Below are 22,994 nucleotides of genomic sequence, written 5' to 3' on the forward strand. Positions count from 1 at the left end.
TTTTTCAACCACTGCGCAAATTTCTTGTTAACAAACTATCGTTTTGGCAAGTCGGTTCGGACATCTACATTGTGCATGACACAAGTCATTTTTCCAACAATTGTTTACAGACAGATTATTTCACTTATAATTCACTGTATCACAATTCCAGTGGGTCAGAAGTTTACATACACTAAGTTGATTGTGCCTTTAAACCACTTGGAAAATTCCAGAAAATTATGTCATAGCTTTAGAAGCTTCTGAAAGGCTAATTGATATCATTTGAGTCAATTGGAGGTGTACCTGTGGATGTATTTCAAGGCCTACCTTCAAACTCAGTGCCTCTTTGCTTGACATCATGGGAAAATCAAAAGAAATCAGCCAAGACCTCAGAAAAAATTGTAGACCTCCAGAAGTCTGGTTCATCCTTGGGAGCAATTTCCAAATGCCTGAAGGTACCCCGTTCATCTGTACAAACAATAGTACGCAAGTATAAACACCATGGGACCACGCAGCCGTCATACCGCTCAGGAAGGAGATGTGTTCTGTCTCCTAGAGATGAATGTACTTTTGTGGAAGAATTACAAATCAATACCAGAACAACAGCAAAGGACCTTGTGACGATGCTGGAGTAAACAGGTACAAAAGTATCTATATCCACAGTATAATTTCTCCTATATTGACATAACCTGAAAGGCCGCTCAGCAAGGAAGAAGCAACTGCTCCAAAACCGCCATAAAAAAGCCAGACTACGGTTTGCAACTGCACATGGGGACAAAGATCATACTTTTTGGAGAAATGTCCTCTGGTCTGATGAAACAAAAATAGAACTGTTTGGCCGTAATGACCATCGTTATGTTTGGAGGAAAAAGGGGTAGGCTTACAAGCCAAAGAATACCGTCCCAACCATGAAGCACGGGGGTGGCAGCATCATGTTGTGGGGGTGCTTTGCTGCAGGAGGGAATGGTGCACTTCACAAAATAGATGGCTTCATGAGGATGGAAAATTATGTCGATATATTGAAGCAACATCGCAAGATATCAGTCAGGAAGTTAAAGCTTGGTTGCAAATAGGTCTTCCAAATGGACAATGACCCCAAGCATACTTCCAAAGTTGTGGCAAAATGGCTTAAGGACAACAAAGTCAAGGTATTGGAGTGGCCATCACAAAGCCCTGGCCTCAATCCCATAGAAAGTTGTTGGCAGAACTGAAAAAGCGTGTGTGAGCAAGGAGGCCTACACACCTGACTCAGTTACACCAGCTCTGTCAGGAGGAATGGGCCAAAATTCACCCAACGTATTGTGGGAAGCTTGTAGAAGGCTACCCGAAACGTTTGACCCAAGTTAAACAATTTAATGGCAATGCTACCAAATACTAATTGAGTGTATGTAAACCTCTGACCTACTGGGAATGTGATGAAAGAAATAAAAGCTGAATTAAATCATTCTCTATACTATTATTGTCACGCCCTGACCGTAGAGATCCTTTTATTCTCTATGTTTGTTTGGTCAGGGTGTGACTCGGGTGGGAAACTCTATGTTCTTTGTTTCTTTGTTTTGGCCGGGTATGGTTCTCAATCAGGGACAGCTGTCCATCGTTGTCTCTGATTGGGAATCATACTTAGGCAGCCTTTTTTCCTGTTGTATTTGTGGGTTGTTGTCTTTGTTAGTGGCCTGTAAGCTTCACATTAGTTTTTGTTTTGTTGGCAACATTTATAATGAAGAAAAATGTACGCTCACAACGCTGCACCTTGGTCCGGTCATTTCCACGACGATGGCAATCGTGACAATTATTCTGATATTTCACATTCTTAAAATAAATTGGGGACCCTAACTGACCTAAGACAGGGAATTTTTACTAGGATTAAATTTCAGGAATTGTGAAAAACCGAGTTTAAATGTATTTGGCCGAGGTGTATGTAAACTTCCGACTTCAACTGTACATCATAACAACTGTGGCAGTGATGAGTTACCGTTCCTGTTACATTCAAATAGAATTGATTACTTTATTTCATCTAGACTTACTGATTGCATGGGTTGGGCATTTAGGGTCAAAGTGTTGTGACATCAATTGGAATATGATATTACTCAGTAGGTGAGCTTTGTGAATGATTAGATAATAGCTACATGACACTACTTGAATATGTTGTATATCAGTGCTTGAGGAACACCCAAACCCAGTCCACATGTGTCAGAGGACAGAGATTAGGTTGCTAATATGGGTGACATCGCCCAACAATGTCAACAGAGGAGGAATAATCTGCTTTAAAAGTGGAGAGAAATGAGTATGACTCTTAGCTAATTGCTAGCAACACACAACCAATGCTAGGATATGTTGGGAGCAAGACAGATTTACAAACTGAGGTGAATTCCTGTTTTCCGACTGCCCATTTTAACACAGTTAGTGCTATCCGGTATCCTTGGGAAGTCCCCGTCCTAAACCATAACCCCTAACCTTAATCATAACCCTTGCCGAACTTTTATCCGTACCTTAACCATTTGAAATATCAATTTCAATAGGGTAGGGATGTCCCAAGGATTCCAGATAGCAAGGACCCCTTTTACACTTCCAAATACAGAATTGAGTCCGCATCTCATTTCCCAGCAGGCTGAGGTTGATTTATGAATGGGGCATTACATAAGTAGCAAGGTACTCTGAACACGAGAGGGAGGGCTACAATTCATGTCATGGAGCCTCTTATATTGTCATCTCTTCATCTTGCGAGTTCTGTGGCTGGCCCGGCAGGCAGGCCTGCAGACAGTCCCCTTGAGAGCCCTTCGTACCGAGGTCAAATTGAGTCACAATGGTGGAAAATATTACTCGTAGATGGATGATGCTGTCCTTCAGGCATATCATGTCTGTTCACTCAGGCTTTTAGCCACAGTGTACTGTTCTCTAATATTTTTTCCTTTTTTTTCTTCCTTTATTTAACTAGGCAAGTCAGTTTAGAACAAATTCTTATTTTCAATGACAGCCTAGGAACAGTGGGTTAACTGCCTGTTTAGAGGCAGAACGATTTTGTCATCTCTGGGGTTTGAACTTGCAACCTTCCGGCTACTAGTCCAACCTTCCGGTTAGTAGTCCAACACTCTAACCACTAGGCTACCCTGCCGGTTAACTGCTCAAGATTCCACTGTCCATCTAAACCCCCTCTGCAGTTACATTTGATGTGTCATTCTGCTTAGTGTTATTCATGGTAAAATTTGTCTAAGATTGAAACTAATTTCTGTTTAGTTCAATTTTTTAAAAGGTTAAAGCCATTGTGTCAGCACGGGGAGAGAAGTGCTGACACTGACCAGATCTAGGCTTCCACTACAGAGGCTCATGAGACAGGGTACATTCAAAACAAAATAGCTTTATTGCCTACGAAGTTTACAACCTAAAGAATCAATAATGAATAAAACGTAAATGTTCAGCAACACAAACGTGCAAACAGAGCTACGTGCTCTCAGTCCTCTCCTGTAAATCAGTTTTTCTCGACTTGTCCTCTAGTACCCTCAACAGCTCACATTTTCTGTGAGCACACAGAGCACACAGAAATCTGATCAACTTGTCAACTAATCATCAAGCCCTCAATGAGTTGAAAGGTGAGTTTGTCTGTGGCTACAACAGAAATCTGTGCTGTTGGTGGTACTGGAAGACTGGAGTTGGTATACACTGCTCAAAATGAAGGAGGCAGCCACTGATAATGGGTTGTGTCCCAATAACATCTCCTTTCTCCCAAAGTGTGGACTTATTCACTTCCTTTCATGGATTTCAAAGGAAATTACTGTTGAATGTAAACTCCTCTAGCCCATGCCTACACCAATCCAATGCTTTTAAACTTGTGGGGAACAGTGAATGAGTGCACACTTGAGGAGGAAGGAGAGATTATGGGGACGCAACCCATGGTGTGGTGGCTGATTGAGCTGTGAGCCACACCCTTAAAACACCCTAGAGTCGATGTCCGAGCCCCCGCAGAAATATAATTAATATAATAAAAAATTCCCATAAATCTATTAGTTTAAGAGAGATTTGTTTTTTTTGCATTGGATGCGTCTCTATCCGCCAATTTCACACTTCTGCATCTGTGGTGAAAGGTGACAGAGCTAGAGTGGTGTTTGTCAGACCATGAGACATCCCGAAAATTGGTCTTCTCACAAAATCTTCTGTAGAGTCCAAACGATTCGGCGTACAAACTATTATGATCTCACGAACACGTGCTGTACATTTCTGTTGTTTTGCTGTAGGACACCCATATGCCTCACAAGACTCGTCTGAAGGACCCCGGTACCAGTTGAAAATATTGAAGTATATATGGAGAATGTTTCATTCCAAAAAATAAGGGGTATCTTTCAGATATAGGACAGACACTTCAGAACAAACTTCCTTTGATTTTTATTTTTGGGGGGGACGAGACTATCTGTTGTTCCATGTAGTGAATCTGTTATTCAATGTGTTTGTATGGGCTAATAGCTGTAAGGCCTAAACATTTTTTTCATCAAATATTGTTTTATACTTCAAGGAGCCATAGAGGAGCCTTCTTTTAAAAAATCCATATAGCTTAGTAGACTCCCCCAGCATGAGCGTTCCAGGCTGACTACATGTCTAAAGTTACCCGTTAAGTTTCTACTCCTCAAGGCACCACATGATGAAGGTTGCTTTTTCAGGTCATTCTACTTCAGAAGCCCTAAGTATAATAAAACACATATTAACCCAATGCCCATTCAAAGAAGGAAGTGAACTGCCTTTGTCTTCCTTGCAAAATACCTGGAGGAGGTCAGATTGTTCTCCACAATATCCCCTGTCCATGCTGTGTATTTTGATTCAGAGAACTTTCCCACAATCTAGCAATTACACTGTCGCTCCCTGGCCTTGTTTATGTCTCAGCACACTGTTCTGCCCATGATTACAGCATGTCCATGTTTGTTCCAGCTCAAGGAGACAGTGCTATCACTGTAAGTGCAACACAACGGAGGACTAGGTTGTTTTCCTCAGGGGGAGGTGAAACAGGTCTATAGGTAACTGTAGTTGGTAATATAATACCATTACACACACACACACACACACACACACACACACACACACACACACACACACACACACACACACACACACACACACACACACACACACACACACACAGGCACACACACACACAGACACAGACACACACACACACAGACACCCACAGAGAGGCAGTGAGGCACACAAACACACACATATGCACACCCATACCCACATAGAGACACACACACACAACCCTATAATAGCGTAGCTTATAATGTCAGGTGGTCTGTGTCTAAGTGATGTTTTCCCTATCCTAATGAAAGGCCATGAGAGAGACCTGGCTGTGATAAACACCCATTGTTCGTATTATGTCTTTAAGAGCAGGCTATTGTGATGATATAATAATTGTGAAAGCTGTGTTTACTTATGGCCTCATTCCCTGTCACAATAGTTGCTCTGTTTCCTTTACCTTGTGACATTCCCTATGCTATCATTTTGTTTGCTTGTTTGACCCTTCAATTTATAGGGTTAGGGTCAGAGGGCAATGTACTATTGACCTGATGGTCAGGGAAGAAATAAAATAGATATCAAATTAAGCCAACAGCCATTTGTTTGGTTGGGTATAGAACATCTACCAGGATTCCTGATGATCAGTTATGACAATTGTTGTGAGTACATGTGTACAAATGTTTCATGTAATGCTTATAAAGGCTTTTTAACAGCCTTATAACGTAACCTAGAATGACGCTGCATGATTTTGTTCTTTGTGGTTCTATTTTTGGGTCACTGATCATTCATTGGTAAATACTGATATGGAGGCAGAGGATTCTGTTTCACACAGATAGAGGGGAGTTCTATATTCAATAGTGACAACAGCAACATTAGAGCCATCATGGCAGTCGAAGCAGACGGTCAGAGTTCACTTCATCATCTGTTATTTGTCTCTCAATGAGGACACACTGTCAGAGTATGACATCAAGAAAAACTGGCATAAGGTGGATGGATACCTATTATTGCTCAGAAATAGCCTCGCTATTGCTATTTTACTACTGCTCTTTAATTATTTGTTACTTGTATTTCTTATTTGTTTTTAAACTGCATTGTTGGTTAAGGGCTTGTAAGTAAGCATTTCACTGTAAGGTCTACGATCTGTTGTATTCGGCGCTTGTAACAAATAAAATTGGATTTGATTTGATTTCTCTAGAGAGAAAAAAACACATTGGTCTCAACATTAAGACATGTAAAAGTATTTTAAAGAACAGATATAACAATTATATTTTGATTACTAGTAATATTCTTTGTAGTAATTGTGGTAGTATTTCACAGTACACCCACTTCAAATATCTAGATGTACGCATGATATGTAGTTTCAATTTCAAGTTTGACGTTTTTATTAGTTATATGTAGAGGATACACATGGTATACACTGTCCAATAAAATGCTTACTTGCAGTTTCCTTCTCAACAATCAACAGCAATAATAAATAATAGAAGATAAGAATAGGAACATAAAGTAAATGACTCAGATGAATAGAATAGACATTTTAGCATAAATATAATACAGGAAGGCACAATTTATAGTCCAACATTTACACATTTATCAGAGAAGGGAGCATTGGGGGACAAGTGTTTAAATTTAGCAGTATTAGCAATAGTAAATAAGAGTCTGGTTGCAGCAGTTGTGTGTGTGTGCTTTTGTGCTTGCGCGTGTGTGTGTGTGTGTGCGCGCATGCCTGCGTGTGTGAGAGAGAGTGTGGATGTGTGATATAGGATAAATTATGCTTACAGGACCATTAGCTTTCGCTTAACCCATCCAGGCAGTAATAGTGACCTATACATTGCACCCATGCTGCTCAACAAGCCATATGTAAATATCCCAATGTGACATTTTAGGGAAAGGTTTATGGGTCGTGGTGGGGGCTGTGCTATTGCTGCTCAAGAGCTTGCTGCTCTTAGAATTAACTGGCAATGGGCCATGCCCTCATGATTCTGGGAGATTCAAAGACCAAAGCACCTCCCCTTTAATACTGTCTTAAAGGGACTTACAGCAAGTGACTTGATCATCTCAAACTCTAATTGGCACAAAGGGCAATCCGAGCCGGCTGTGCTGAGAGAGTGGATCATTAGCAAACGAGGAAAGTGACAGAATAGATGAAGAACAGTCGGATTAGCCTAGCTGTGTGTGTTTTGAGATTGCCTTGGCGATGGCAGAGAACAAATGTGTTAGACTGCGGCTCTATCATTAGAATGATTACAGGAATGGGCAGAGGTTCAAATCTGGTGACTTCACACACATCTGTCTGTCATCCTTAAAGCATGTGAAATCAAATCCCCCTTCTCTCTCTCACTTGGACTGGATGCAGCTAATATTATGGGCTGTTGATATCCTTTCTACTTTGGGCAAGATGATGCTGTAGATGACTGCTTTTGGGTTAGATGACGATATTGACTTTTTGTATAGAAGTTTCTGCAGGTCTATTCTTTGCGAGTGTTAACTTTTGAGACCCTGTCTATTCTAAGATAATGACTGAGATATACAGTACTTTGTGTAAGAGAAGGAGGTAGAAATAAATTATTATTTTGGGAAAAGGGATTTTAGACCAATTCAAGTTATGGAAAGATGGTAGATGGTAGAGATCCATTGAGACAGGGAAGATAGCATTGAGGCAAATGTTATTTTGGTATTCCACAACACAGTCTGACATCTTTGCAATTCCGCTCATATGAGATTTTTGCACATCAAAGGCTACCCCATTGCCTTTCGTCACTCCTACACAACCCTCGTCGCTCAGTGCAGGCGGAATCATTGCTCTATCTGACGTAAGACCCTGATAAGATTTTGATTAGTCATTTCAAACTGTAACGATCAATTATGTTAAGAAAAAGCAGGCTATCTCACCCCATGACCTAATCAATTTTTCTCTCTTTAAGTTCAGTCTATCCTCTCTTAAAAACAATCACATCATGATACACTGGTTGTCAGTTCCAAAACTCTGATACTCTGTGAGTGACAATCTCTTTGATGAAGAGTGTGAGGTAGGATGCTTGTCCTGCTGGCATCCAGTTAGACAAGTAAATCAAGTTAACAGCTCTTTTGATTCAGTCATTGAATTCCAATTTTGATGAGAACACAGGTTGACAGACGACAACACTGGCCTTACTGGTAGAGCAAAACCTCTAGAGGTGAAGGGTTAACACTTACAATTACATGCTTTTCTCGCTTATGGTGCAGAGAGTTACAGCACCAAAGCACAGATGCAATGAATGAACTCAGAGGTGTGTATATATACCATATATGTGGATGTTTGTGTGAATCTCACTTTGTCGTGACAAAGGTCTCTTACCGAAACATTGATAATAGATTCTGCAGAGGAAAAAACAGGAGACTTTGTATTTTAATACCAACTGAAGGATCCCTGCATCAGTAATGACAAATATAATATTCAGGTTCCGGTAGAGATGTTGTTGAATGTATAGTCTGTACAATTTCTCTACTGCTATGCAATACTAGTTTCAGTAAGTAACAAAACAAAGTTGCATTTACAGTTGCTAAAATATTGGCTCAATGTTTACATGGAATTGAATGAAATATGCAATATTAGGACGCGAGAACGAAACACAAAAGCAGCAAGCCACGTTTTAATGTACGTTCCCCATTAAGAAATATATTTAAGAATTTTCTACTACTGTTTTCTACTTTTACAACACCCTCAGCAAATACTTGTCACGTAAACAACAGCTGTAGACTAACAGTGAAATGCAGTGACTAAGATAGAGGAACTCCTGTACAAAATGTCTTTGGTATGTATATACACTTAAAAAAGAAGGGTTATATCGCTTGCTTCATCTATGGAACCCCCAAAAGGTTCTATATAGAAACGTTTTCTATGAGGGGAAGGTAGGTGTGACCTGTCTTATATAGCATAAAAACTATACATTAACACACAAAACTAGACATCTTCCAGTAGGCCCACCTTCCTTTATAGGCTATAAACAGAACAAACCTAGACTAGGCCTATATCCCCAACTTGCTTTCAGTCAATAGCATGAATAGTCATCACAGAGTAGCTAAGGCAGGCTATAAAATTGACAGTGCTTAATTTGTGAAATTCTTTTTTTTATTTTTCTGATGTGAATACTGATAAAGTGGAAGGTCAGAAACCCTCTTTTCCACTACCCCCAATCCCAAGACAGACGTTTATAGTGGAGGCTATTATAAGGAGTCTTTTAAAGACCGTGGCTACTGACATTTCAGGGCAATATGTCACATTACATCTTATATTGAGAAAATACTCAAAATTGTAACCGTACTATTTTTCTAGATTACCTATCCATATGGGTGGGCCTATGGAACAAACAGGATAGGCTACTTTTCAAGAAAGCATAAAGTCAGACGGAGTGAGCACTGCATAGATGTTCAATCACAGCTAGATTTTTCAAACATTTGTATCCTATCCTCATCAGACGTATGGTGATGTGCGTAACAGCGCTCCGCTAGGTTGCCTTCTGTCTATTGACAGTCAGCGACTGCGCAAAGCCTACCTTGTAGGCTACTACCTAAGGTGGGAGGACTTCGGAGGAGGGTACAGTATCGACTTACTCTACTTAAATAAGAGATTGCACATAGAAGTGGAGGTTATGGGGGACTGAACTGCATCCATTAACCCAACATCACGGAGGGAATTCCCTGACAAAACCGCACTAAACGCAATTGGAGTGAATGGGAAAATACACCGTCGATGGGTAGATTGCCGGTATATCGCGTTATTGGACCTCAGTGATACACATATGCCAGTTTTCTCTTCGCCATCCAGAACCTTGGTTTGGTGACTCATTCTTCGTTTGTTCATTTTCTGGATTTCGTTGCCTGCCGGGTGAGGAGAGTTATAACCTACATAATGAAGTTCAAGCCGAACCAGACCAGAACTTATGATGGCGAGGGCTTCAAGAAACGAGCGGCATGCTTGTGCTTCAAGAACGACCGTGAAGAAGAGGTATAAACGTTAACGTTAGATGGTTATATTTCTCATTGACAGTTCAGGGGTTCACGGTTCTCGGCTATATTCTACACTTGTTAATATTTTATCTATTATTGCCTATTGTAACAGACTTAAATAGGTTTTCATTGTGGTTTTACCACTTCATTCATGAGAAAATGTCGACGTGCGGGGGGCTATCTTGCGGTGTCTGAAATAAATGCTTCAGCGGGTTTTTAAAACCTAATGATTAGAGATGTAGGCTTGATGTTAAAAAAAACACAGGAGTGTTATAGTCTATTTATACGCCTTTTATTGGCCTACGTTCCATGGCTTTAGTAATGCATCCTCAGTGGTGTTGTGTGACTGCCCGCGGCTATCCAGTTTGGGCTAGTTTGAGAGCAAAGCGAGGGGGCGAGGCGCTCTGTTGCATGTTTCATTTGACGGGCGGGACATCAGTCCAGCCATTGCTACATTGTATGACGATACCACTGTACTAATGCATACGAGTTTAGATACTAGTAACAATATCACCGTTATCATTTTACTCTTTATAATCTCTGCTGCCTCATAAAAATGAAATGAAAATGCGTTATTGATGAAGTGGCCATTTTGTAAGACATGGTTTCAGTATCCTAGGCTAAAACCAAAGGTAGCCTAGTGAAAAGTAGTCTCAATCAATGCTTTGTTTTATATTTCTGGTTTGAGAGAACATCTTTAACAAATTGCTGTAGTCCTAGACATATGCCTCGTAATAGTTTCTGTTTTTTAACGGGCTTCACCGTGATAGCCTACGCACCACCATGATGCAAGCGTTCACAGTCTTTTAGCAAAATGGACAATCTACCCAAGTCAATTTCCGCGAAATTATAACAACATATAGGACTCGTTCCACACATTTTTTAAAAACATTTTATTAAATGGGAAGCAATTATTTCCATGAAATAGGCTATATTGTTGTGCATGTGTCATTTCAGTCAATATAGCATGCTCCAATTGTTTCTGCCTAGGCCTATTTAATTGTTTAAAGCCACAATTTATACAGATATGACTTAACCTACTACCGTAACAAGTTAAATAGGCTCACTTTATCATAACTAAAATCTATGGACCTTTTCCATTGTTATGTGTTACTATTTATTTTCACGGTAAAGTCTACACCAGTTGTATTATGCGCATGTGACAAATACAATTGGATTGATCTGATTTGTTGTCATAGGAGACTTAGTAAGCAAATGATGTCATTTTTCAGTGCATGAACTAAAGTCGAGAAGACTTAAGGTTGGTCATTAATGTAAAAGTGGCGATGCTTTTCATTTCTTACTGAGCCACAAGTCTTGTTTATGAACAGCTCCTACATTTGGATTTGTACTGTCTGATAGAAATCCAAATCTGTATCAGACAGTTCAAGACACTGCAGCCTCTGACTTCCCTGCACCACTGTTATGCAATAAATAAGCTGCAGACTTTATCTGTCTGTCATGAAGAACTCTATCAGAGCACTCAAGTATTTGTACCACAGAGAGAGAGAGAGAGAGATGGCCTGAAGGAAAAACTGTTCTCCCTTAAACTGCGGGAGCCTTGTTCTCTCCCTCATGTATAGCCGGTTCTTTCAGGAACAAGGAATAGAGATATATCAGTTTGCTGTGTGTCGGTGTGTCCGTGCCATAGGCACATTGCATTGTGGTAGAGCAGCTGGAAGGCTTTCTCACTGAGTTATATTAATGAGACTGCCCAATCTCAGTCTCAATGCTGCATCCCAATCTCCCCTTTGATTTTTACTTGAGAAGTATCTATTAACATTAGTAATCACCTACACACACAATCTTGTTGCTGACATTTCATATGTAATACTATAAAACAAGTAAACCTTTGTGTAATATCTTAGCTTGTTTTAATATTTAAGATACCTGTGGTGGAACAAATGGAGACCATCTTCAATCACCCACCTGTGTCTCTGGTCAAGGGTATTGTTAGGTCAAGAAATGCTTTGCCTGTGTCTGTTCAACTGTTATACTGAGCTGTTGTAATGTATAGAGCCCATCCCCAGGAACATCTTTACAGAGTTTGCTCTGGGTCTGTCCAGCTACTCTGTCGTAATTGCATGAACTCGTTAAGCCTGAACAGGAGAAAAGCCTCTGTGGCTCCTGCGTGGCCGATACTGTCTTTGCCAATGACACCTCTTTGTGCCAATCCCATGCTGTTGAATCCCTGAAGGATTGTGGCCTATCTATATCTGAAGACCTTGTCTCAACCTGCTTTGGTCAGATCTCAGCAATCAAATCTCAGTCCCCTTTGTGGAGATGGAACAAAAATGTAGCTTCTCCTGGTTAATAGGAACTCTGTGTGATGTCAGAGACTTTGTTTAAGGAATGGAAAAGGAGAAAGAGGAACCCCCTGGGTCAGGTGTTCAGTGACAAGGTTTAAAGTCCATCAAGGGAAAACAGGAACATGACATCCCTCAGGGCCAGTGGGTGGGTCATTTGCCTCCAACAACAGTAGAGACTAGAAGAGCGTTCATGCGGAGGGTAGGAGCGGTCTGTTAATAGGTGTCTCCCTGAGACTGTATTACAATACATTGTCTTTTCAGTCCACTGTGTCGCTACAAGACTAAGGGTTTGTTGACACTTGGTAAAGTTGAAGTACGGTTTATTGTTGGTCTGGATGGACTAAAGGGTAGTCTATTACTAGGTAAATGATGTTGCCCTACTTGTACATTGCTAGATAGGAGTTAAAGCTGTATTGAATGTGTGTGGTCTGGAATTGGCATGTAGTTGGGCTTTGTTTTCTTATATCGACTAGGCTGAAAGTAGGTGTATTTGGTGTAAAACAAGGGGTAGCAAACTTCTGTATGTTGACTTCATACGTCTATTTTGGTTATGACTAACCACTCTCCTAATGCATTAAAATACTCCTGTCTAAAACTTCAAACCTCCGTAGGCTGGCATGTGGGAGACTGGTTTATTTGACAGCCACAGGCGTGTTGCTCCTCCGAGAAAGTAGGTGTTTATTTCCTCCCTGAGATTCTTGGCCCGTTTAGCAGGCTTACAAAAACACTGGAATCTCGCTGGGAGACGCTGCTCTATTCCCTTTGCCCCCCTTCCATCTGCACCTGACCTTTGACCTATCTAATATGTTGGTGTGGCGTTTTGCTCCTCGCTGTGCCGAGTGTTCCTCAGTGCCATGATTTTTCTGTGGGACATACCTTGTTAGCCTAAGCTGTTGACATAAATGACATGAACAATGTTTTGTATATTGCATGAATTTGTATGAGGTGCTGACAAGCTTTATGTCTTTCCTGGAATTAGTTAAATTCGTAACAGTTCATATCCAACCACATTTTGAGCAAGAAATAGAAAAGATAGGACTTAAAAGTGAAGCAAAAATAACACTGGCAGCATGTAGTCTTGCTAGATTTGTATTGTAAACTCCACGGTAGACACTGTCAAACACAGTGACATCCCTGAGCTGCTTAAAGCCTTGCCCCCAAAAACATATTTGCAAAAGGCCCACAGCGGTGCCCCACCCCCATATATAAACACAGACAGTACCCCCCCAACACACACTTGTGTACACACACGTACACTCACATTCTGAAGCACTAGCAGTCTGTTCTAAATAGGTTAGTAGGTTCATTCTATCTCCATGGTTTATGGCTTTATAATGTAGGGCACTAAGCAGACAGTCTGGTCTACCCCGCTGCTTCAGTTGGATTCCCTCATCTGTATGTGGTGCCCGTAAATATAGCAAACCGTCCCACTCCCTGTCCACCCTCCATCCCCTCTTAGCCCGGGACGAGCCAGATGAGATGTCGGCTCAGTTAAGGTCCGGGAACATGACGTGGTGACCCAGAGTGGAAGGGTGACACGTGCCGTATCCACTGGGTGGCCTCTCTTGGCCACTTGACTTGTCACTACCTGGCTCCAAGCTCGGACCACAACAAGTCTGCTCCAGCAATCCCACAATCCCATTAGAGCAGCACAGAGGAGTGTCAAAGCCAAGCTGCTAGCTGATATTACATGGCTGTCAGGCTGACAGACTGGTCCCGTATAGAGGGGTCTGGATGGGGAAAAGATGGAAGGTGAAAGCCACACAAGCTGCTTCTGATGCTGCATCACTGTCATATGTCGTATTCGACTGACTTGAGTTGGATGTTTCCTCAGCATGGTGAGAGACATCTGAGCAACTATGAGCCCCATAGGTCATGAGTGTGTGTGTGTATTGCATCATGAAAATTCAGATACATGCTCATTCAATCTGTACGGATTGTTGTACATGTCAGACTGTGGTGTAATTTAAGCTCAGGCACCTGCTTCGATGTGCCCAAAAAGGACCTGATCTGGGTCAATCGATCAGCCAAGGTGGAGCAGAGGGCCCTGTGGTGGAGCAGAGGGCCCTGTGGTGGAGCTGGACTCACAGAGCTATTGTGTTTTCTCTTCCAGGTGTTGCTGGTGAGCAGCAGTCGGCATCCGGACCAGTGGATTGTCCCAGGTGGAGGGATGGAGCCGGAGGAGGAGCCCTGTGGTGCAGCGGTCAGAGAGGTGTTTGAAGAGGTGAGTTCACCTGTCATCATCATATAAAAGAAATATCCAATCATTCTGAATGTTATATTGTTTTTGCGCATCTCTGAGTGATGTTGTATCAATTCCCGGGGTCATTTCATGTTTTCATATGATGCAAAACCTTTGCAGATACACATCAAAATTAAAGAATGACCTGGGAGTCGATAGAGCATCGCTCAGAGATGCACAAAAACAATATCACATTCAGAATGATTGGATCTTTACTTGAATCCAATCAATCATCACCATAATCATCAGTGATGATGAAATTGAAAAGAATCCCAAAGTGGGTGTGTAACTAATAGCTATATGCACGCACAAAACACACATTGATCTGATGGTCATTCATTGAAAGAACATGCCTTTTAGTGATGGGTGAGACTATTGTAATGTGTTAGTTGTAAACTCTGGCTTCAAGTCATGTAGTGATCATGTAATCTATATGAGTATCAATCTCTGGCCCCTGATTGGTCATTTAAAGGCAACGTGCAGGAATGTCTGTAGGCCGGAAATATTCTCATATACACTATGAGATAGATAGAGACACCCTCTATAATTCACCACTGCCTTCCTTGTGGCATGAGACTGATCTTATCGATGTCCTGGGATGTCTCAATGGCACTTCACATCATGTTTTCTCCGAAGTGGCTTCACCGCTAAAGGGTTCAGCTCTGAGAGACTTGATGTATGCAAGGATTGTGGGTGACGGGAACTCTCTTATGACATGACAGAATTGGGAGGTACATTTTGGTGGGTCCAAGGTGGGTTTGTATAGAAAGGGGTCAGAAGGATTTGGTTTGGGTAGTGACTGAGGAGCTTGTGGTATTCCAAAGGTGCAGCTGGTGGGAAACCTGACGTACTTGGCTCCCTGCTGGATTCCAGCACATTCACAGGTCCTAATGCCTGTCCAGTGGACATGGGCAGATACTTTGTGAAGCTTGATAAAGGGGAAGGAAGGGGAATGGGTTGGTCATGTGTCTTTTTGGAAACAGTAACCTCTCAGATTTTGACCTCTAAATATACAGCAGGACTGGGTGGGTCCGTGTTGTGATATTCAATCACATCTCTCTCTCTCACACACACACACACTTCACATCTTAACACACACTCCTAACTCGTCGAAGGTTTTCATACTAAAACCCCCACACAGTATTGTCAAGAATTGGGATTTCTCTACTTTCCTTTTTAATCTAACACAAGTGTTTTGGTTTGTCAAATTGCCATAGGCCCAATACGGTCATCTCACATCCCTCTAATGCCTCTCTTCTCTCTCCCACCAGGCAGGAGTGAAAGGCAAGTTGGGACGTCTCCTAGGTGTGTTTGAGGTAAGGTGTGACTCTGGGCTGACAGTAATTATAAGACAGTTACATTTTTACTCCCTGAAAAACTGTCATTGTTCTCTTGTGTAAATTGTCACATGAATGAAATTCAAGAATAGAAAATGAGTGGATTTGGTTGATGCCTACTCAAGGGTTGATAAACTACCCTAAAGCATGTGCACCCTCTGAAAGCAGCTGTTTTTTCTTGAGGTGCCACAGGTAGAGGCTCTTCCAACCTGAATTTTCAAATGTAGTTTTCTTTTTAACTTTACAGCAGAATCAAGACCGAAAGCACCGAACGTACGTTTACGTATTGACCGTGACGGAGACATTGGAAGCATGGGAGGACTCTGTCAACATAGGTGAGTTTATGGTCACATGACATCAGGACTTCAATGTCTAGTATAATAATCTGTTTTTCCAGGAAGGATGTTGCCAGTATCAACAGACTAAATAATGAAATCCCACTCACTGACTAAAAGGCTTGGGATTGCAGAAAACAAGCAACAAACAAGTTCAATATTTTTCCAATAATATCCGGCTTCACCTAATCTAAAGTTTGGAGTCATAACACACCAATTCCAAAGTGGCTGATTAAGACTAAACTTATGCTGCTAACAGCTAAATCACACCAGCCTGCTGGCTTTGGAGAGGTGGACTAAAATAGCTGGTCAAAGGTAGAGTAAAATATGAACTTGCAGGTCATCTATCCCAGGCCTTCCCAAACAGACCGTGACTCACCACTGACTGCACTGAACAATGTGACCTGACCTCTGAAATCCATTAATCATCCTTTAGACTTCATCAGTCTTTTTCCTGAGTGGCTGGAGCTTTCAGTCCTTATAGATCTTACAATAGGCAGTATATCAGTCTCAAGTCTTTCTTTCGTTTTTGTTTACCGACTTAACCGCACCAATATTTGTTACTTTGCACTAATAATCCTCATTCCCGTTAACACACAGGATTACCAAACATGGGCTACAACTTGTTCCTCAAAAAGAATGTTGTGAAAGCATGTCACTGTGATGGACCTTTCCTTTAAAGGAGCTCATGTCTATGGCCTCATCTTCACGCAATAACACTGTAGCTGTTGTTAGAGATAATCAATGTATTCTGATAACATCTATTCTGGAAACATGTATTCAAAATGGTTATTAGCACCCTTCACAAGACTTTTGGTAGGCTGAAATTAATAGGGGCATTTTGAATGTTTAGATGACAAACGTTGGGCGTGTTTGCAGATTGGTAAGGGGATACCTGAATATTTTATTGACAGTGACTTATGGGGTTGATCCAGATCCCATATCTTTGTGAGAAGATCCCCACCCCTCAAAGGGCAAATGTCACACTAAGTTCATGTGGAAAACCCCAGTAGTTCTGACTGGTTATTGGGACTGTATTAAAAACATGCTCTGGAACTTTGGCGACTAGCAAGTATTAAGTGCTTTGGGCCAGTAACCAAAAGGTCTCTGGTTCAAATAATTTTTATGAAAACCTTAACAACCTTAACAATTTAATTTCAAAATGACAATGCTGCCTTCAGGTGGTTGGTGTATAACATCCACTACTTGCCCCCCCTGGTGGTCAATAGAAGGAGTAATTCACACTTGGTCTCTGTCTCCCCCTGCAGGTCGTAAACGTGAGTGGTTCACAGTGGATGAAGCCATTAAAGTCCTGCAGCACCACAAGCCGGACCACGCTGAGTACTTGAAGCGGCTTCATCTCAGCTGCTCTCCAACTAATGGGAACTCCCTGCTCCCCAGCCAGCCCCCTAATGACAACTTCCCCGTTACGGCCCCCCACCACAGGATCTGTTTTGGGCCCCTCGCGCAGATAGGACTGGCCCCTTCCCACACCTATGAACTATCTTCTACCTGTACAGATACACTGAAAACTGACATTTTGCATGAATATACGAATCCTCAGAGTCACGGCTCACGCCACATGTATGTAAATGACTGTATACTTGGACAAAAACCAAAGCCATACTTGGAACTGTGTCTGGATGATTCAGTTAAGGAATGCCTTTCAGTAACGTCTTTAAGAATGTTCTATTGGGGTCAATTGTATTATTATTTTCTTCCATAATTAAGAAAATCATACAACATGGCTGCCACAGAAAATGGGTCATTGGCTGACAATAGGATGGAAAATGGCAGTGTCACTGGACCTCGGGAGCAGGAGCAGTGTTGACAACAAAGAGATGCTACCTCAGTTGGACGAGCACTGGAAGGATGTCTTAGCACGGTGTCAGATTCCCTTTGGCTGGTGTTTAAACTGTACAAACAAACTACAGCTCAAAAATATGACTGTTTACCTGCTTCAAGTAGTACCATACTGTGTGGGCAGAAGACAAGGGCTCACTATTGTCCCTCCCCGTTCACCTCAGTAATTGGTGCCCTACTTCAAGTTTAGTTGTATAAACAACACATTTTGTATTTCTTATAGGGAGCATTTCACATTTAATTGCCTTTAATTGTGTTGCCTTGATTGTCATCAGTTTTTTTTCTCCATCTAGCATGATCATGAATAACAATAATTTGATATACTAATTTAATTATTAACGCCCGCCCCATATATGACCTGGCCATAAGAGTCTCTTTACTAGTTGAAGGCAGGCCCTCTTTAATATAATATCTACATTTCATTCAATTGCCACAAATGATGTCTCCTCAGTGCTGAGATAATGTACCTTAATCCACAGTTGAGCATCTTGTCTGAGCGCTGAATGAGCATGGAACCCCCCCACACAGGGGACCTGTAAATACTCTGCTGCAGAGAAGTGTAGAGTTGTGTGTCTGGTTAACAGAAATGCAGCCATATGAATTTTTCTCCTCCATATTTGCGATTGTTTTTCTAATGATGTAAAAAAAAAAAAAATGCCGTACCATGTAGTGAAGGTAAAAAATGTCCTCCTTTCAGTTCCACCTGAGAACAGAGATGAGATGACATGGAACAACGAATAGGGAAGTAGTCTGAAAGAGAGAGGGAATGGATGGAAATGAGTGCTTTCCGTGTTAGATTCATGGTGGGACGACACTGATGGTTAGGCTGAACATGGAAATGTTCTTACGATGGACATGGATGTGAGATATTATAGTTGAGAACACACTTGTAAATTGTAGTGCTTTACTGGAGATTACACAAACATAAGTAGTTTCACTTTTTAATCTTATCACTCAACCACTATCTCACCCAGACTCCCAGCATTAATTTTATCACAAGAATACCCCTCTGAGGCAGACATTGTCAAATACATACCAGTATGTCAACTTTCAAATACTTGAGGTATTGTAGGGTGGGCGGAGTTTGTACTTTTGGGATTATTCCACTGGTTCCATTTTACTAGGCAAGCTAAATCAAGAGCACTGTATTTTCCATGTGTACTTCACCAGGGTCTGCCATTGTGGATAATGCTTGTTTTAATTTGTGCTCATGCTTTATCAAAGCAGTTTTTTGGGAGGGAGTGTTTAGGGGCCAGTAAATAACCGAAGAAAGGGTTAAACAGATGAAGGTGGGATCTATTGTGAGTTTGATATTGACCCTTCTTAAAATCTGTTGCATGAAAAGATTTCACCGGCCTGTCTGATTGGACAGTCATCTGGCTGGTCCAGTCTTTCTATAAAACCTGTCATTGGATAATGTCTGCCACTTGGTCAGACTACATGTGTTGTTTGTTGCATACATTGTGTCTATGTGACAAATACATATCTATCCTGTCCCAAATGACAAATGTTTGATATAATTGGCCAGGTAGAATGATAAAGTCAAAATCGACTCACTCTATCCATGTCTAATACATGATAGTATTTGGTGTATTTGGTAATGTTCTAAGGATTTAAAAAAAATACATGGTTATTCATGAAACTATCACCTTTAACCAGTTGTATTTCTTTATGGATATAACAATTTATGGAGATTGGATTGATGCATACTGGTACACTACATTCAGGAAGGAAAGTAAGGACATTAATGCTATTTGTTCTGAATTGCGAGGACCTTTTTTAAAATTTATTGCGGGGAAAAAGTGACAAATGTACAGCAGCTGTAGTTTTATTTTGAATGAATTACCCCCATGGACCCTTATTACTGACACTAAACAGTCCCTGTATAATGAATGGGTGGGGGACTGCTGTGAATGTGTGTTGATCAACTTAGTTCCAGGCACTCTCTCACTAGGGTGTCTTGAAGCACTCACTAGTTTATCAATGCAAACAGAATTTCCTTTATGATCATATGAACAGTGAAATTGGATAAAGTGGATTGAAGACTATTCTGTTTGGAATAATATTGAATTAAAAGGGAATTACTTGACTCCAGCCTGTCTGTAATGTCTGTACTGAATCTACTCATTTTGCTCAGTGTTTCTCCAGTCTTTTGGTACATTGTTGGTGCATGTTTGTGTGAGGGTGGTGTTAGTGGGTGGGTCAGGTGTTACTTTGTGTTTGTTTTCCAATGAAAAGACAGCATAGAACAGGGCGTCCACAAGGATGCATGGAAACGGACACAAGATGACTGCTCCAGGGCACTTAGGAGGGGTGCATGAGACATACTGGCCTTCAATATTTTTAAGGTTGTTGAAAAAATGATAGGCTGCAGCCCAATGAAATGAAAATTAAGTTTAAAAAAAAAACTATTTATAAAGCCCTTTTTACATCAGACATCACATTGTGCTTTATAGTAAGGTGTCTGCTCATGTAACTACCATGTACACTGAGGAAAAATATAAACAAAACATGTACAGTCGTGGCCAAAAGTTTTGAGAATGACAAAAATATTAATTTTCACAAAGTCTGCTGCCTCAGTTTGTATGATGGCAATTTGCATATACTGTTATGAAGAGTGATCAGATGAATTGCAATTAATTGCAAACTCCCTCTTTGCCATGCAAATAAACTGAATCCCCAAAAAACATTTCCACTGCATTTCAGCCCTGCCACAAAAGACCAGCTGACATCATGTCAGTGATTCTCTTGTTAACACAAGTGTGAGGTTTGATGAGGACAAGGCTAGAGATCACTCTGTCATGCTGATTGAGTTTGAATAACAGACGGAAGCTCTAAAAGCAGGGTGGTGCTTGGAATTATTGTTCTTCCTCTGTCAACCATGGTTACCTGCAAGGATTGCTTTGCACAAAAAGGGCTTCACAGGCAAGGATATTGCTGCCAGCAAGATTGCACCTAAATCAACCATTTATCGGTTCATCAAGAGCTTCAAGGAGAGCTGTTCAACTGTTGTGAAGAAGGCTTCAGGGCGCCCAAGAAAGTCCAGCAAGCGCTAGGACCAACCTAAAGTTGGTTCAGCTGTGGGATCGGGGCACCACCAGTACAGAGCTTGCTCAGCAATGGCAGCAGGCAGGTGTGAGTGCATTTGCACGCACAGTGAGGCGAAGACTTTTGGAGGATGGCCTGGTGTCAAGAAGGGCAGCAAAGAAGCCACTTCTCTCCAGGAAAAACATCAGGGACAGACTGATATTCTGCAAAAGGTACAGGGATTGGACTGCTGAGGACTTGGGTAAAGTCATTTTCTCTGAGAATCCCCTTTCTGATTGTTTGTTGCATCCGGAAAAAAGCTTGTCCGGAGAAGAGCGCTACCATCAGTCCTGTGTCATGCCAACAGTAAAGCATCCTGAGACTATTCATGTGTGGGATTGCTTCTCAGCCAAGGGAGTGGGCTCACTCACAATTTTGCCTAAGAACACAGCCATGAATAAACAATGGTACCAACACATCCTCCGAGAGCAACTTCTCCCAACCATCCAGGAACAGTTTGGTGACGAACAATGCCTTTTCCAGCATGATGGAGCACCTTGCCAAGAAGGGTCAACATTGCAAATATTGACTCTTTGCATCAACTTCATGTAATTGTCAATAAAATCCTTTGACACTTATGAAATGCTTGTAATTATACTTCAGTATTACATAGTAACATCTGACAAAAATATCTAAAGACACTGAGGCAGAAAACTTTGTGAAAATCAATATTTGTGTCATTCTCAAAACTTTTGGCCACGACTGTAGTGTTGGTTCCATGTTTCATGAAATGAAAAAATATCCAAGAAATGTTCCATACGCACAAAAAGCTAACATCCCTGTGGGTGAACATTTCTTATTTGCCAAGATAATCCATCCACCTGACAGGTGTGGCATATCAAGAAGCTGATTAAACAGAATGATCATCACACAGGTGCACCTTGTGCTGGTGACAATAAAAAGCCACTCTAAAATGTGCAGTTTTGTCACACAACACAATGCCATAGATGCCTCAATTTTTGAAGGAGCGTGCAATTGGCATGCTGACTGCAGGAATGTCCACCAGAGCTGTTGCCAGAGAATTTAATGTGCCCCTTGGGGGTCTCCTGAGTGGCGCAGCGGTCTAAGGCGTCACTACAGACCCGGGTTCGATACCAGGCTGTCTCACAGCTGGCCGTGACTGGGAGACCCATGAGGCGGCACACAATTGGCTCAGCATCGTCCGGGTTAGGAGAGGGTTTGGCAGGTTGAGATGTCCTTGTCCCATTGCGCTCTAGCAATTCCTGTGGCAGGCCGGGTGCATGCACACTGACACGGTCGCCAGGTGTACGGTGTTTCCTCTGACACATTTGTGCTTCCGGGTTAATCGGGCATTGTGTCAAAAAGCAGTGCGGCTTGGCTGAGTCCTGTTTCGGAGGACGCACGGCTCTCAACCTTCGCCTGTTGGGGAGAAAAAAAAAACGAAATAAATAAATATATAAAAAAATGTATGTCTCGCGGGCCAGATTGAAGTACTTTGCCAATCCTTGGATTAGGGTATGGGCAGGGATAAGCTGTACTTAATTCCTGGAAGCTGAAAATGGCCCAGTTCTTCCATGGCCTGCATACTCAGCAGACATGTCACCCATTGAGCACGTTTGGGATGCTCTGGATCAACATGTATGACACCATATTCCAGTTTCTTCCAATACCCAGCAACTTTGCACAGCCATTGAAGAGGAGTGAGACAACGTTCCACAGGCCACAATCAACAGCCTGATCAATTCTATGCAAAGGAGTTGTCACACTGCATGAGGCAAATGGTGGTCACACCAGATACTGACTGGTTTTCTGATCCAAGGCCCTACTTTTTTTTGAAGGTATCTGTGACCAACAGATGCATATCTGTATTCCCAGTCATGTGAAATTCATAGGCCTA

General features: G+C 41.6%; 1 protein-coding gene across 2 annotated transcripts; it reads left to right on the forward strand.

The window, feature by feature from the left end:
- Positions 1 to 9,514: 9,514 nt before the first annotated feature.
- Positions 9,515 to 20,138, forward strand: LOC112264551 (diphosphoinositol polyphosphate phosphohydrolase 3-beta-like). Of its 2 annotated transcripts, none has more exons than XM_024441225.2 (5): positions 9,515 to 9,961; positions 14,386 to 14,496; positions 15,786 to 15,830; positions 16,102 to 16,186; positions 17,455 to 20,138. In XM_024441225.2, exons 1-5 carry the CDS (start codon positions 9,866 to 9,868, stop codon positions 17,910 to 17,912), a joined length of 795 nt encoding a protein of 264 aa, XP_024296993.2. In that variant the 5' UTR covers positions 9,515 to 9,865; the 3' UTR covers positions 17,913 to 20,138. The 2 variants fall into 2 exon arrangements, with proteins under 2 accessions (XP_024296993.2, XP_024296992.2); XM_024441224.2 differs by having other exon boundaries at positions 9,518 to 9,961; positions 16,099 to 16,186.
- The last annotated feature ends 2,856 nt before the right edge of the window (positions 20,139 to 22,994 follow it).

The sequence above is a fragment of the Oncorhynchus tshawytscha genome, linkage group LG15 (assembly GCF_018296145.1).
Source record: "Oncorhynchus tshawytscha isolate Ot180627B linkage group LG15, Otsh_v2.0, whole genome shotgun sequence".
In the NCBI taxonomy this organism is placed as follows: Eukaryota; Metazoa; Chordata; class Actinopteri; order Salmoniformes; family Salmonidae; genus Oncorhynchus; species Oncorhynchus tshawytscha.